We start from the raw sequence: 15,913 nt of genomic DNA, 5'->3' as shown, positions 1-15,913 counted from the left end.
TTCTATTAAATCTTTCTCATAACCCTCTTTCTGTTTCTTCTTTATCAGCAACAGCAACTACTGAGGCCTGCTCTTCTCCGACCAGAGGTACTGTTTTCTCCTTTTTTATTGTTTTCTCCTTTTTTATTTACATGGAATACATTATGATACACATTTTGGTTTTCAACACCTCTCTGTGTTTATTGCTGAAGGAAACCAGAAGCATATTTCATTTATTTTTTTAAGAATATAGTTATTAAGTACAGTTTAATTAGCAGTTTTGTACACAGCTTCATGAATTTCAGCAACTTGACTCAATTACGCGATTGTTGCAATTGTTTTTTAATCTAGCTTCTGTGCTGTCATTGAAACTGTCCAAAGATCATGTTTGCCCTAAATATTATAATTTACTGCAGTGCTATAAGCTATACTCAAGGGTCTGAATGATTATTAGTAACATCCTTTCTGCTCTAATAATCCTTCCATTAAGGAAGGATGAATAATTAGAATTTGGTGTTTCACCTATGGGAAAGCCAGATGTGGTTTGGTCATCCAGACCTACCATAATATTTTCAGCTGATAGGAACCGAAACTGATCTTAGGAGCTTGTAGGTTCAGCACCACACAAATGACTACTTATGTGGACAAGATGAATTGCATATTTACCCCATATGTTCTGTCCACCACCACCCCAGTGATACACTTAATTAATTTTAGCCTCTAGACTTAATGTAATCCCCCACCCCCAGCTTAGTGCTAGATCCAACTAGTATTTGAATCAAGTATTATCACCAACAATCCTGTGTATAAGTACTTTAAGTACTTTAGGGAATTTAGAATAAGTACTTTAGGGAATTTACACTGGCAAAGTTTGGAAACTGTGAACATTAAAAAGATTCTGAGCGATACAAAGAGAAATATAAATAGTCACAATTTGTAATACTAAACAATAGATGCTCTTTAGAGAATAGGCAAAGTATATATTTAAGGCATATGTAATTCAGGCCCTGACCTGGATAGCCCACGCAAGCCCAATCTTATCAGCTCTTGGAAACTAAGTAGGGTTGGCCTTGGTTAGTAATTGGATGGGAGACCTCCAATTGAGACCATGGTTGCAGAGGCAGGCAATGGCAAACCACCTCTGTTAGTTTCTTGTCATGAAAACCTCACCAGGGGTTGCTATGTCTTGATGGCACTCTCCACCATGTAATTCAGAGTTCCATTTCCAAATGTTTCCTTTCCTGCATGTGATCACAGCCATCTAGCCTGGAATAAGGGCCTCAACACATGAAAATGTGACCTCAGCAAAGATGAAGTGTGCACACAATAGGTAAATTCAGAGGATGGGTCTGTCAGTGGTTATAGCCACAGTAGCTAAATGAAATCTATATGTTCAAAAGAAGTGTACTTCCCAGTAGCATATGCAGAGGAGGACCAAGGGGGAGAGATCCAGAAGCCAAATATAGTAGCCATTGGGGGGCAGTGAGAAAGGAGTTTTCACCCCAAATTCCAGCCCTTCTGACACCTCTACTTCTCTTGCTGTTTGGAGTGGGAAGGATCATACAACTGGGGCAAATCACACTTATGTCTCGTGCCTGCTGGCCCCAACTCACAGAAAGTAGTATTTATGAGTGTCAGATATGTACTCACTTGAAGCCTGATTCCATGTGAAAGGTATTTCCACAGACCCACATCTTTTACCTCCCTAACTTTCCAGTTGAATTTCTTTTTATTGTGACTTACAGGAACTCTCTATGGAATCTGGCATAGATCCTGGCCAAGAGTACTATGGACAAGATTACTACTCTTATGAACATGGGTATTATTTATTCTGTATCTCCTACACTCATCTGAGATTTAGGCATTTGTATTGTTATAACTTAGTGTAACTATATGTAACTTGATGGTATCCATACTAGTTCTTGCAAAGGTTTTAGTATGACTGGTGGAATTTTTGTCTTGATTTTTTTGAATAGCAAATCCTTATCACACATTCAAGTCCACTAAGTTTTTAAAAGTTTGCTATGTGGCATGGGGAGGAGTACAGTTCAAGAAATAGTTGAAAGTCCATTTGAACATCTAAAAAAATGGAGTTATGCAGTTCTTATGAAACTAGCTGTTAATTATTCTTGTGAATGTCAGTGTTGATCGGTCACCTCTAGAGGTGCTGAAACTTCAACAAAGATAAGCTAAATTTTTAGATTCAACTGAATATATTATATTTGTGTTCTCGTCTCCTTCATATCAGTTGTTCTGCGTTCAGAGAAATCTGTACATGTAGCAAGCACAGAATCTGGAAAAAACGGTTCTGGCTAACAGAAGAGTAATCTGTAAGGCATAAGAACACATGAAAATATAATGTGCTCTGAGATGTGGACAGATGGAAAAGTATGTTATGTTGATTTATTGTGATGTGAGAACTTATGAAGTCCTCATGTCCTGAATACGTGCATCTTTATATCTACTTCAGTATATTACTGTCACTTGTCAGAATACATGTGTGAAGTGAAATTACAGATGAATGGCCAAACCTTTGTGCCATGATACTAAACACATGACTTGAAATTTAATGGAACTTTTAAAAAAAGAAACAGACTGTTGTTTAGGGCATTTATTATTTAGTGACTGACTCTGAGAAGATAATCCACTGAAGTACTTTATATAAAGTGCTGTCTTCAGTAAACTCAGAAGCAAGTCCCCCCACCACCACCACCGTTTTGCAGTCATGGCCAAAACTAGTACAATGCTGGGAAGTCTGTGTGTGGAATTCCCAAACCCTTTTTTACCCCTATTCAGAATTTTTATGTTTGTCCCAAGAGGGCCATTTCAGGTTAAGATAACAGCCTGGGGCAGAGCTTAAGCCCCACTCCCTTCACTCACCTGTCCCAATCTAAATCATGAATATTGGTAATTATAACACAAAATTTTAAAAAATATTTGGAAGCTCATACACAGGGCTCATTTGGTCTGGATGTTGGAAGAGAAATGTGCTGTGGTAGGAAAGAATGAAAGTCTAGATACCTTGTTCCACCAAGAATGTGTCTAAAATTAAACCATTCAAGACCAAACACAAAGAATTTCTAGATTAAGGATGGAACTATAATAAAGTGGCCTACATGAGAGGATTATTGCTGTGTACTTGTAACCACCCTCAATCTACATGCATACAAACATAGAGAATGTCTGTACCTGGCTTTTCTCCCAGGTACGAATTACCTCAATACGGAAGCCGTCGCCGGTTGTTGTCTCCTTCTGGGATGTATGATGAATATGGAGAAGTGGTCGTGGAGAGCGATGGTGGCTTCTATTATAGTCCACAGGGACCAGAAGCTGAGGTAGTAGATTTATTTTTTTTCCTGCCAGTTCTTTAACATTTTAGAAATCCTGTTATCATCACTATAGTTCATCATATTATGTTTGTAAAATTAGTATGAATTTTTCTTTTGTATTCTAAAACCATTTCAGATTCAGCATTTAGATTTTTGCCAGATGAAAAGAACCCTCCCCCTGAATTAAGCTACAGTAAAAAAAAGTTTTTAAATTAGGGAGACAACATGTCCTTTGTCTAGAGGCTTAGCAAAAGAGAGGAACCTACTAATCAACAATAAGCAAGGAAAGTGAAAGCACAAAAGTAGGCATGAGCAATGAATCAGTTACAAAGTATCAAATGTGTTCTATTGGAATACCAACACTCTCAAGTATCAAATGTGTTCTATTGGAGTACCAACACACTATTGGAGTACCAACACTCTCAAGTGTACTTTTATCTTTGTCTAGAGGCAGCATTAAACCATCATGGTGGCTTTAAAAGGTTATACGGTCATTCAGCGCCGGTAATATTTCCAAGGAGCCTATGGATAAATGAGAATCTAGGACATAGCTCTTGCACCTTCATATCACATCAGGTGGATGGTCTAGAACTTGTGTGCTGTTTCTCCTTCTGAATCAGTAGGCAGATACAGATGATGTCTCAGTCCCAGTCGTTTGATATTGTTGTATTGTTTGGAGGCCCATAGTGCTGAAAACAATATGGTGGGTTGCATCCTGAAGCAGTAATTTATGCCCAACTATCACAGAGTCACATCTCATATTAGTAGCACACCTGTATGAGGTGGTGTTACTGTGATAAACACACTCTGGCAACTCATATGACTTCAGACATTACGTTTTACGTTTAGATGTGAAGAGCAACCTCAAGGAAGTAAGGTTATTTTTTGGGTGGCAGCGACATGTTGTGTGTAACTTAGCCTTTTAAGGAAAGAATTGCAAGCTTTTCTTCCTATTCATTTTCAGTTCTGTACCACACTCTAGTGGCCAGATTGATAATTTAAAAGCTGCTTTGTTGTACTAAAGGCAGTTTATCATTATAACTAGTTCATATCTTAAAAGCAGTTTCCTGTGGTATAAACCATCTCGATGACCTGATATACATGTTATGTAGAAAACCCAGATTATTGTGCCATAAAGTTGTTTTCTGCCTTCACTGCAAGCCTTATTGAGATGGCTCTTTACGGGAGGGCATGCAGCTGTACTGCATATACATCACAGGTTGCACTTTGAAACAAGAACAGCTGATAAGTGAAGCAGTGAGGCCGATGTGATGTCTAATGCATTCCAGGGTGCAATCTGATAGCTCTTCCTTTGCCGCTTTGTAAAAAAAAGTGATATCAAGATACTTCTTAAATTATTCCAGATGAATCTTGCATAACTCTTCTTTTCTCCCTGCCTCAAGTATTCTAGGATAGCATGATTTCATTCCCAAAATTGTACTGAAGTTCCATTTTTATAATTTGCAGAGGAGGAGACCAGCTGCACTTGTTGCAGGCAGAGGTATAAGCCACAGACCAGTGCCTCGAGTAGCTGTTAGTGCTGTAGGTGAAAGGAAGGCTGTAACAGAAGGCCCCATGCAGGGGAGAAGGAAACTAAGAGCAGTGATGCAGCTGAGCCGAATAGCAGTTAGTGCCCACAAACCTGTAGGAGCAGTTGAGGTTGCTCCTTCTCCATGGAAGAAAGCAAAGATATTCCCCATGCTACACAAAGTAAGAGGCAAAGATGCAGATTATGACAAGCTAATGGCAGCAGGTCAAGCAGATGGAGATGACAGCATGGTTATTAAAGGAAGCTATTTCCAGAAATCAGCAGAGGGCAAACCGTTGCCCAAGAAGACTGACCGTGCTCTGAAGCGTGCTAGTGTTTCCAAGAAACCACGTACATCAGAGGAAGTGAGCGAATCAGAATCCAAGTCAGGGATTTCTATTAGTGTCACTGCAGAAAGTGAATCTGAAGAGAGTGACTATGGTAAGAAGAGAAAAAGGAGAAGAAAATCATCTTCCTCAAGCGAAGAGTCATCGTCTTCCGCAAGTAGCGCATCCCAGTCAGATAAAGACTATTTAAAAGTGACATTGGACCAAGATGAAACCAATGAGAGTACTGTGGATTCCGATGAAGAAAGCGAAGATTCAGAATCATCTGGATCCTCATCAGGTAGTGAATCAGAAGAAACATCTGACCGCTCTGAAGAATCTGGTTCCCAGAGTAAAGTATCTGATACTGAAGAAGATACCAAGTCAAAGAGGTCATCGGTGCTAAGCTCCAAGAACAGTGAAGTTAGCTCTGTGCCACCAGTTCAAGACAAGAGCTCCAAGACCAGTTCCAAGAAGGCGTCCTCTACAGCAGGAAGCGAATTAGATGACACAGTACAGGAAGTAGCAGAAGAAGAGGAAGAATCAGCATCAGTTGTGGATGAAGAAGAGACGGATGAAACTGAAACATCCTCCACCATTGATAAAAGCAGAACACAATCAGATCGTGGAACTACTACAGCATCAGAATCAGAAATTCCTACTGACTCCACATCTTTTTAGAAAATGTAACAAAACAAAAACAGAAGGTAGACTGTTTGCAGTAAAGTGTGCTCTGGTTTGCAGTGTTCTCTGTGTGTTTTTTCTGAGACATGAGAGGACACTAGGCCAGTTGGGGCATCACAAAGTTAGTGAACGTAACTGGAGACTATTCAGTTCTGCCATTCATTTAAAAACAAAAACTTTTGGAAGGAAAGAATAAGAGGCTTTATCTGAGTGGCTTGATGAACTTCAGATATTTGCATAAATACAAATATGTTAGAACTAGGAAGGTGCGGTATGCTCAGATATCAAGATCAAGATCTTTATATAAAACCAAGTGTACATAATGAAATTTGATTCTTAGAAATATTCCTAGATTTTAAGAACCTTTCTACAGGGCTTTTTAATAGGGCTGATTTACACAATATAATCACATACGACTTCGTGACTATTGGGCACTTATGAATCAATAGCAGAATGTGCAAATGAACTCCTGTGGGAAAAGTTTGTGCTTGAAGGGGTGTGAGTTGATGTGGACCCTCTGCCTGTGATGTTTCATCTGTGATGGCACATTCACACATGCATGATATTACTACTTGATGTTCCAGCCATTAGGAAGTACACATGAATGCTGAGTTTTAAAACGAATTCTGTAGAAAATGTCTATTTGTATACTGCATGGCTTGTGCTTTCTAAAAATGTCCATCTGTGTGCCTTAGAAAGCAACTCTCTTACTACTTTGCGTTGCAGAACTGTTTGCATAAAACAATTCTGTGTCTTCCGTGTACTCCCCAAGAATCTAATAGCTTAGTCAAGTGTTTTGCATGGAATCTAATTTTTAACCTTACTGTTAATTTGACATTGAATTTACATGCTTAGTATTCAAATTTAAATGGCCTTGCTAAGTTTATATAGATAATTAATTATATGGAATACCTTGCTATAATCTTCAACTATTTAATTTAAAACTTAGGTTTGTAGAATTCCACTAATCAAAATGGTGAAGTACTTGTACTTGTTAGAGTTCTATGGTGTGAGATATCCTGAAGTAGATTTATTGGGGTATTTTTTTCTCACCACTGTTGTTGACATCCCTGCATTTTCTGCAGAAATAAAGATTGTTGCGCTCCAAAATACCATTGCTTTTTACATAATGGGCACTGTGAAGTAGAAATGTCAAGGGCTCTTCATGAGCTGACATTACAGCACAGTACTTGGAATAATTAATTCTATTCAGAAGTGATAATGACTTTGCAAATATTTACTCTATTAGCACATATACAGCTCCAGGAGTTGCTATCTAAGGATCACTTTTTGTGCCAACATTTATTGTGTGATACCTTTGATACTATGATTGAGTATCGTGCATCATTGATACAGCTTTCTTGTGTGAATTCAGTGTCTGATAATAGGGGTAAGTATAAGATACCATTTGAAAACTACTGGTGAACTGAATGAATTTCAGAAAGAACCGAGTCACAAACTGTTAGAGGGAAGACCAGGAAAAATCATTGCCACTGATCATTATCCTGACCCAGTTCTCCACCGCTAGTCACTCCAGTTCTCTAGAAACACGCCGCAAATCTCATCCTGTCACCTCCTAAAGAGATGTGTTGATGTGCTTACCTTTTCCCATATCTCTCATGGTCTACCCTTAATTAAATTCACTTATGTTACAGAAATGCTAACTAATATAAAATCAGAACTAAGCACTTTCAGTGCATTATACAAATGACCCAACACGCAAGAGGTTCCAGATGAACACAGTTCAAGGGAGGTTTATAGGCCCTGGTTACCTACTCACTTCCATGTACTCAAGTATAAAGAATCCATGTGGCCTGAGGAGAGGGATGTTTATAGAGAATTAAGCTGGTTCTCTGAGTTCTTGAACTATCCAATCCATAAGTGTGGCTAAATTGATTATTTAATATGTGGGCTACAAAAAACATGTAATTTTCTTGTCTAGCAGCATAAAGGGAACTAGATATATTATATTTAAAAAGGCATTATGAAATAGCTAAATGTTTTCTTTCTCTTTTCATTATCTTACAGTGGGCCAGAAAGAAAAGAATCAAGTTGGTAGTTGATCCGGAATATGAGACCAGTTCCACTGGGGAGGACAGTGCACCAGAAAGCCAGAAGAATCGTCTCAGCAACCCCAACATTCAAACCAATATCAATGGCAATATCTACATAGCTCAGAATGGATCAGTTATTAGAACCCGACGAAGTTGCCTCTCAAATAGTTTAAAGGTCACATCCCCTGTGAGGTTGGGGAAGCATTTCAAGAAACTGGATAAGCTAGCAGTGACACAAGAAGAGAATGTCCCATTGAACACATTTTCAACAGGGGCATCATCTAGTGACAAACTAAACACAAGACCATGCAGTGTTTCCTTTGCATCCTCTGCTGTAGACCCTGACAACATAGCAACAAAGTCAGGGGGCAACCGGTTGAAAAGCACAGAAGAGCAAGAGTCCGTTGCGAACAATGAGGATATCAAGGAGCCTTTGGAATTACCCAGCGATCACACACAGTCCGATGACGAGGAACTCTGGATGGGTCCTTGGAATAACCTTCACATACCAATGACAAAACTGTGACCTCTCTTTTCCATTTTAATTTTTACTTCCATTTATAATAAAGTATTCTTTTTATCGTCACAGAGGAAAACCGTATGAACTTTGTACCGTACACCTAAGTTATATACTTTGAACAAAATGCTTTAAAGTAAAACAAAACAAAACAAAAAAATAACCCAGAGAATTTGCACTCACATTTGTACCAGTTAATTGTTCTTCCCAACAACTCTTTTTGGCAGATTCACAATTCACTAAACAAGTATTCATTAAAATGGACTAGTTTTGTTGGCTCTGGAGTTATTGTTTAATAATCATCAAACCACTGCTTCAAATGCACAGGAATTGCTTTTTCAGGGTTTGCAGCAGAAAAGGCAACATTGAATTCATTGGTTTGCTTATTTGTAAAGCACATGGAAACTTTTCTAGCCAGTGCTATTTCAGCCCACAGACATGAAGCCAGTTATCCTGCTGATCAAACCTACACAATTTGATATTTCTGATCTAAGTTATTTTCAGGCCGTGATCTGGCCTACCACCCAGCCACCCATGGATGATAAATTCGGTGGCTGCTCTTGCACAACTCCAACAAGGTTCGTTTTGGCCTTGTGAATGTTTAATCCTCATTCGAAGACTACATTGTGGTGGGAAGTCACCAACTGCCTTGGAAATCCGTTCAGTTTTTAAAATGTGCCTTAGAAACAAGAATTTATCCAATTTTAAATCTTGTAGGCATTGGCTTTTGCTATGCCTTCATCTCTAATCTTAAAAGAGCCATCTGTTTCACCACTAATACTCCCTCCACCAAGTGGCTTCATCTACCATTGTGTTTGAAACGTTCATATGAACTTCCTAAGATACTTTCCTGGGCTTAGATCAATGTTTATAGCTCATCTCTGTATCCCCTCCAATTTGTAACTGCTTGTAAACACTTTGTTGCTGTTCATGGTTCTGGTTCACACCAGAAACTCCTATAATGACCACTAAGAGTTTCTAGTGCACTTCGTATGGTCCATTTGACAGGATGGGAGATATGCGTCATCATATTTCTGGCTCATATAACTCTGCCTTGTATTTACTGCACTTCTAAAATTGGGGGTGATTGGTACAATTGCCAACTAGCCAGTATTTTATGAGTCTTAACTAATAAAGCTGGTTGTCTACCAAATAACCAGAGTTGGGGTCTGTAAAGCTAGTCAATTCTAGATTCTTCCAGGTACCACCCACAATACATCATAATCTGTCCGCTCATGTGAAGATTAATCTAGGTTCTAGCGCAACTCTTCAGCTCCAACCAAGCGGCAAGTACTTCTTTTAAGTGGACATCTTGAACGTGGCTTCAATTGTGAGCTAGTTATGCACTTGAAAAGTCATGTAAGGGCAGTTGTGCATGCCAAACCAGGCACAGATTACGTCAATCCACATTTACAGCATGCTAGCCCTGGTTTAACTCTGTGATGTGGCCATTATGGAGAAAGTACTTTGTTAATGTTCAAGTGCCTCACCCTTCACCCACGGGCTACCTTTTTTGGCCATTTTTACACGGCCACGCACCTAGAAGATCGTGTGAAACTCACAACATAAAAGCGTCTTCCTAGCACGATTTCCTGGCACAATCCCATCTAATGGCGCTTTTTCTGATGTCGTTGGGCTATTAAAGGGGATCATGCTGGGAGATCGTGCTAGGAAGACGCTTCATGCCGTGAGTTTGCGTGATCTCCCAGGGCGTGTGTAAAAACGGCCTTTGTTCCCAGACAGTACTGTGTTGCTGTTGGCTCTATGGAAACATCACAGTATGGAACTGAGCCCAGGTTATCAAAGGTTATTGTACTTCTGTCCATTTAACTGCTTCCAACTCTATACATTTACAACATAACGTGCTGCACAATATGCCTGGTATACATTTTTTAAAAACCCTCTCCCATTTATAAGGGCTGTTTAATATACAAAGGGAACAATTCAGATCTCACAGCACTATAAATTAGAACTATCTCCCAAGGATGAGATGCTCAGCTGGGGTAAATCAGCATAATTTTACGGAAGCCAATGGAGCTTTGCAAATTTACAGCTGCTGGGGAGCTTCCATAATGGAATTTTTAAAGCTATAAAACTGATCTAAGTAAAACATGAATCAGGCCCCTGATATCACAAATGTACTCATTATATAATGCAATAACCTCTATGTAGATGCATAGAATGGAAGATTAAAGAAGATGCAAAATCATTTATATCAGGGATGTTTGTAATAATCAATCTTGCTTTTTATTTCTGTCAGGTTCTCTGCTAAAGCCCCTTTCCCTTCGCACATCAGTTTTGTTTGTTTCTTTATATAATAGCCTTGTCAACAGCTTTTATGATTAATCAATCTTTTTACCTTATGGCAACAGCAGCCAAAATTAAAAATAGGAATGATACAGACACAAAAAATAATCTGGCAATGAATGCAGATACGTGTATTTTCAGCTATAGCTTGCCTAGAGGGTTAAAGAGTGCAAGATGGATTCTAGGCCCAACAGATTCTGCATCAAACTGCAAAGACCAGTGAACTCTGAAAATGAGTTTAGTTTGTATAAAAAGGAATTTGTTGAGGGGAGCAAGGGTCTGGGGAAAATAAATGTTTTATTGCATAAAGTGATGTCATGGGAAAAAATTATATGAAATTTTCACATTTCCATAGACTTTATTAGAGATGGACATGAACAGAAAAACAAACAAACGTAATGTTTGTTGTTCGTTGCCATCCATGAAGAGGGACTCATGAACAACCACAAACATGGCCCTGTTCATGAACATATTTGTGGTTGGCTGTTTGTGGGGGCCAGCAGGCTCTCCTCCAGCCATCATCCAAGTCAAGATCCCTACTGCACCACTGCCAGAAACCTGACCTGAGCAGACAGCAGGAAAGGTACCAATAAATAATAGCTTGGCCCCAGAGCCTGGCAGCAGCCCTGGAACTTGAAGGGGTAGATCCCTACTGCACCACTCCCAGAAACCTGACCTAAGCAGGCACCAGGAAAGGTACCATTAATAAATAATAAATTGGCCCCAGAGCCTGGCAGCAGCCCAGGCTCTAGAAGAGGTAGATCCCTACCGCACCACTCCCAGAAACCTTACCTGAGCAGGCAGTAGGAAAGGTACCGATAATAAATAATAGGTTAGCCCAGAGCCTGGCAGCAGCCCTGGAACTTGAAGAGGTAGATCCCTATCCCACCACACACACAGAAAATTCAAGCTCCAATGCACTCTATCAAAATGGCAACAGCAACTCTCTCCCTCTCCACTGTCTGCAAACTAAGCCAGAGCTGGGAGCCCCCCTCCCCCCAGCTCTTTGCTCCCTTGAAACAAATTTGGAGCTCCACACTTGAAAGGTGTGGAAAGGATAGACCTGCCTATCAAGCTAAATTGGGCTTAGATTGGGGTTTCCAGGGCAACAGTAGGAGTTCAGACAGAGTTCAGACAATCCCTGCCTAAGTTGCCAAGGGAATTGATTGCAGGTGCCAGATTGTCTGGCTTGACGAACAGCAATGAACAGCAATGAACGAGGCTTGCAACGACCACCTGTTCATTTAGAATCGGGCCTCACGAACAGCTTGTTCACGAACAGCAGATGGTTCGTATTGCTGTTCGTGCCCATCTCTAGACTTTATCCTCTTTTTTGGAGCCCAACTTTAATGTTCTTACAGGTGTGGTGATCCTGTTCTGTGTAGTCTTTGTACATGTAAAACAGCCGGGGTCCTGTAACATGCAATTATGACCAAAGTTATAAAGGTGTGTGTCTGCCGCTTTGAACAAAACATGGAGAACTGCAATGCAAGGGAGGCAGCAAATGTTTCCCTCAAACTGGCTATCCAGAGCTCAATGCACAAATGAAAGCGTAGCCATACTGATCTAACGTTTTGCATACAGGTTTTCCAGTCTGTGCCCAGTGCCTGGAAACTATTTTGGGCTACAGTCATATACTTATTTTATTCAGGCCTTAATTTAAGCCTGGGCCACTGAAGGTTAGTCTTAGGATCTGAATATTTAGGGTAACAAAAGAAGCAAAGTGTCTTTAAATATACTTTAAGTGCCTTTCAATCACCACTGTGTAACTTCTACCACATACTTAAAACTGAGGGAAGGGTTCCAGGTGAGAGGACTTTTAATGCAGGAGAGGTTGAGCACCAAGATCTCTCATTCAGAGTCTATGGAGCCCTGCTAAAGTCCCACTGAATTCAATAAGATTTAAAGTCCCCAAACATAGTCCCCAGCCATGTATTGTGGTCTGCCAGGGACTTAACAGGTTACTTCCCATCTTTGTAGTCCTTAGCAGCCAAGGTTTATCAAGCTTCTGATGACTGGTCAGGTGTAGTTTGTTGAATGGATTTTAACATGGCGGGTTAAAAGTTGTTATAGTCTACATAAACAGTTTCTAATTCATTCTCCTCTTTAGAAGGCCATGACCTATCGCTACTCTCTCCCACTCTGGTCACTACTGGTCTCTCTCTAATTGTGATTTTTCCTTCTTTTAAAACTTGATCCTGTTGCCTTATCTTTATAATAACATAATAATAACAACATTTGATTTATATACCACCCTTCAGGACAACTTAATGCCAACTCAGTGGTTTACAAAGCATGTTGTTATTATCCCCACAACAAACACCCTGTGAGGTGGGTGGGGCTGAGAGAGCTCCAGAGAGTTGTGACTTACTCAAGGTCACCCAGCTGGCTTCAAGCGGAGGAGTGGGGAATCAAACCCGCTTTTCCAGATTAGAGTCCCACACTCTTAACCACTACACCAAACTCTCTCTATATATGTATGTGTGTGTGTGTTTTCTGTCAAGTTGTAACCAATTTATGGCAACTTCAGCATGGGATTTTTCAAGACAAGTGATGAGGAGAGGTGGTTTGCCATTACCTTCCTCTGCAGGCCATTTTCCTTGGTGGTCTCCGGTCCTAATACTGACCCTGCTTCTGAGCTCTGACAAGGTCTCGTATATTCAGATTCCACTTCAACTAACAGCTCCACCAGCCTCCAGCTTCACTACCAACTCACAGCTCTGGTCATGTACTTACTCTTCTCATTGCTGTTTGCTTTTGTCACTGAAGTTCTCTTTCCCACTCGTGACATGTGTTCACTTTGGCACCATAATATATTTCTTCATCCTCAAAGATACATACTTCTCTTCATGGAGGAGGGTCATCCTAGTCTGCCACTAACACAACCCCCTTTCACCCCTATTTTAGCCTCAGTTTACCAATTGTTTCACAACATCCATTCCTGCATGCCCGTTTATAAATGCACATTTATCATCACTTCATGAATTCATCATCCAGAGGTGGCTCGCATGTGTGAACGGACCGCCACAGATATAGCACCACAGACTAAACTTACAAATCTTTCAGACTTCTAAAACATGCACAAAACTTGACAACATCAGCTAGCTTGGAGGGCTGAAGTTCTAAGGGAAACACTTGTTTGGCTGGGTCCAGGCCCCTGAGCACACTTGAGTAGCTCTCTGGAATGCCACTGATATTTAGAAGAGATCCTGTTTAACAGGGAGCAAATGTATGCTGCTGTATTCCAATACGAGATAAACAAATTCCCTGCAAGAATCTTTCATGCCATATGTAATTAAAATCAAAACGCATTTAATTTAAGAGGTAATGGAGAGAGAATACTAAAAGCTTCAACAGCTAGACCATTAGCTTCCATTTCAGAACATGCTTTTGAGGTGAATGACAGGAAGCATTCGCATAATTTTGTTGCAAATTGATGCTGTTAAAACTGATTGAGTTAACAAGATTTCCCGTTTACTACAGGTTCTGCTGATAAATGTATTGCTGCTTGTATTGTTCACACACTAGGGTTGCCAACATCCAGGTGGTGGCTGGAGATCTCCTGGAACTACAGCTGATCTCCAGGCCTCAGAGATCAGTTCCCCTGGAGAAAATGGCTGCTTTGGAGGGTGCATTCTGTGACATTATAACCTGATGTAGACCCTCCCCAAACCTCACTCTCTCCTCAGGCTCCAACCCCCAAATCTCCAGGAATTTCACAAACGGGAGTTGGCAACCCTATCACACACACAAACACACACCCTGTACTATTTAATGGCTTCTTTTCTTAACAGGAAGTCAGACTGAACCTGGACCCAAATGAGAAGGGGTTTTTTTTTTCAGTGAGCCAAACCTGAACACAAACAAAATCTTTCATTTCCAAGAACTGGAAATGAAGGCTCCATTTTTAACTATCATGGATAATGGCCTTTGCTAGTCTCACATTCTGTTCATTTGTTTAATTCTTAACTAATGCTTATATGATCCTATATTGTGGCACCATATTGAATCCCATGGAGAAAAATTTCCACATTTTTAGTCCTTACGTTACAGTTAATCATCTTTGGTGGGAATCCCTAGGTTGGATTCCATTGAAAAGATCCACACGTGGAAGTGGGGGCACTGTCCCCACAAGCAGCATTTCAGGGTGTATTTGAGGATGGCTGACAATGTGGGGCACTGAAATTCCATGCACTGGATTTAAATACAATTCAATCCCCATAGCCTAGCATATACAGAGGAAGAAAAAAAATGTCTAGTTGCTTTCCTATCTAGTCATTTTTTTCTAAACTAAAACATTAGTCTCTCTGTTGAAAGAGCTCTAAGGCTTTCATCTTTTTAGTTGTTTTTCTCTACCTTTCTCAGCTGTATGTTTATTTTTAAGATAAAAGTAGTGAGAAGTGTTTATCGCATTCTCTATATCGCTACACCATAGATTTATATTATAATTTCCATTCTTCACTGCTGAGAGACACACAACAAAAGGAAAATGAGCTAAAGTTGTTTACTGTTCCTGCTATGAAAATCAATGTGGAAAATAATTGGGGACTGAAATCCACTGATGGGAATCAAGTCATCTGCAGATTTCACAAAGAAAGACTTCCCATGCCTCCCTGCTGCTGCAACTGTTGGCAGCCTCTAGATTGGGCCTGGAGACCTGAAGTTACAACTGATCTCCAGACTACAAGGATCAGTTCTGAATAAAATGGTGAGTTCAGAGGTTGGATTCTATGGCATTGCATACTGATCTCCCTCTCCTCCCCAGGCTCCACCTCCAAATCTCCAGGAATCCCCAAGATGGAGTTGGCAACCTTTGTTGTAGCTCAGTAAGGCACGTGCACACACTCACATACACTGCTTTTTTCCTGGGGGCAAATGACATAGGAAGCAAAATGGACATCTCCAATGAGAGGAGAGAAACTTCACTGTAAATTTTATGTGAGAAGTTGGTAGCACTTCCCCCGAATCCCGCTTCCCTCTGCCAAGTACTTCTATTCTTTGCCCAGGCAGGTGTACACTTTTCAGAGTGAGTCTGTTAGATTTCTGATTTTCACCCAATACATTATGTTGTTTATCACACACTAGGCCTCTCTATTCTAAGGCGACTAAGAGCCAAGCTACAAGTGACGAATGACACGTGATCAAGTGGAGCGCAAGTGGAGCACAAGTGAACAGGGAGGAATAACACG

At 40.3% G+C, this 15,913-nt stretch overlaps 1 protein-coding gene across 1 annotated transcript in view; it reads left to right on the top strand.

The window, feature by feature from the left end:
* PCDH15 (protocadherin related 15) overlaps positions 1-8,619 on the top strand; it is a 521,765-nt gene extending 513,146 nt beyond the window's left edge. The window contains exons 34-38 of the mRNA XM_054983659.1: positions 49-87; positions 1,725-1,798; positions 3,185-3,314; positions 4,804-4,809; positions 7,875-8,619. Coding sequence (XP_054839634.1) covers positions 49-87; positions 1,725-1,798; positions 3,185-3,314; positions 4,804-4,809; positions 7,875-8,426 — 801 coding nt within the window. The 3' untranslated portion in view covers positions 8,427-8,619. The remainder of the gene's footprint in view (positions 1-48; positions 88-1,724; positions 1,799-3,184; positions 3,315-4,803; positions 4,810-7,874) is intronic.
* Positions 8,620-15,913: the final 7,294 nt, after the last annotated feature.

This window comes from Eublepharis macularius, chromosome 6, assembly GCF_028583425.1.
Source record: "Eublepharis macularius isolate TG4126 chromosome 6, MPM_Emac_v1.0, whole genome shotgun sequence".
Taxonomy (NCBI): domain Eukaryota; kingdom Metazoa; phylum Chordata; class Lepidosauria; order Squamata; family Eublepharidae; genus Eublepharis; species Eublepharis macularius.
Note: the sequence above shows the minus strand (reverse complement) of the source record. Positions and strands in the feature narration are given on the sequence as shown.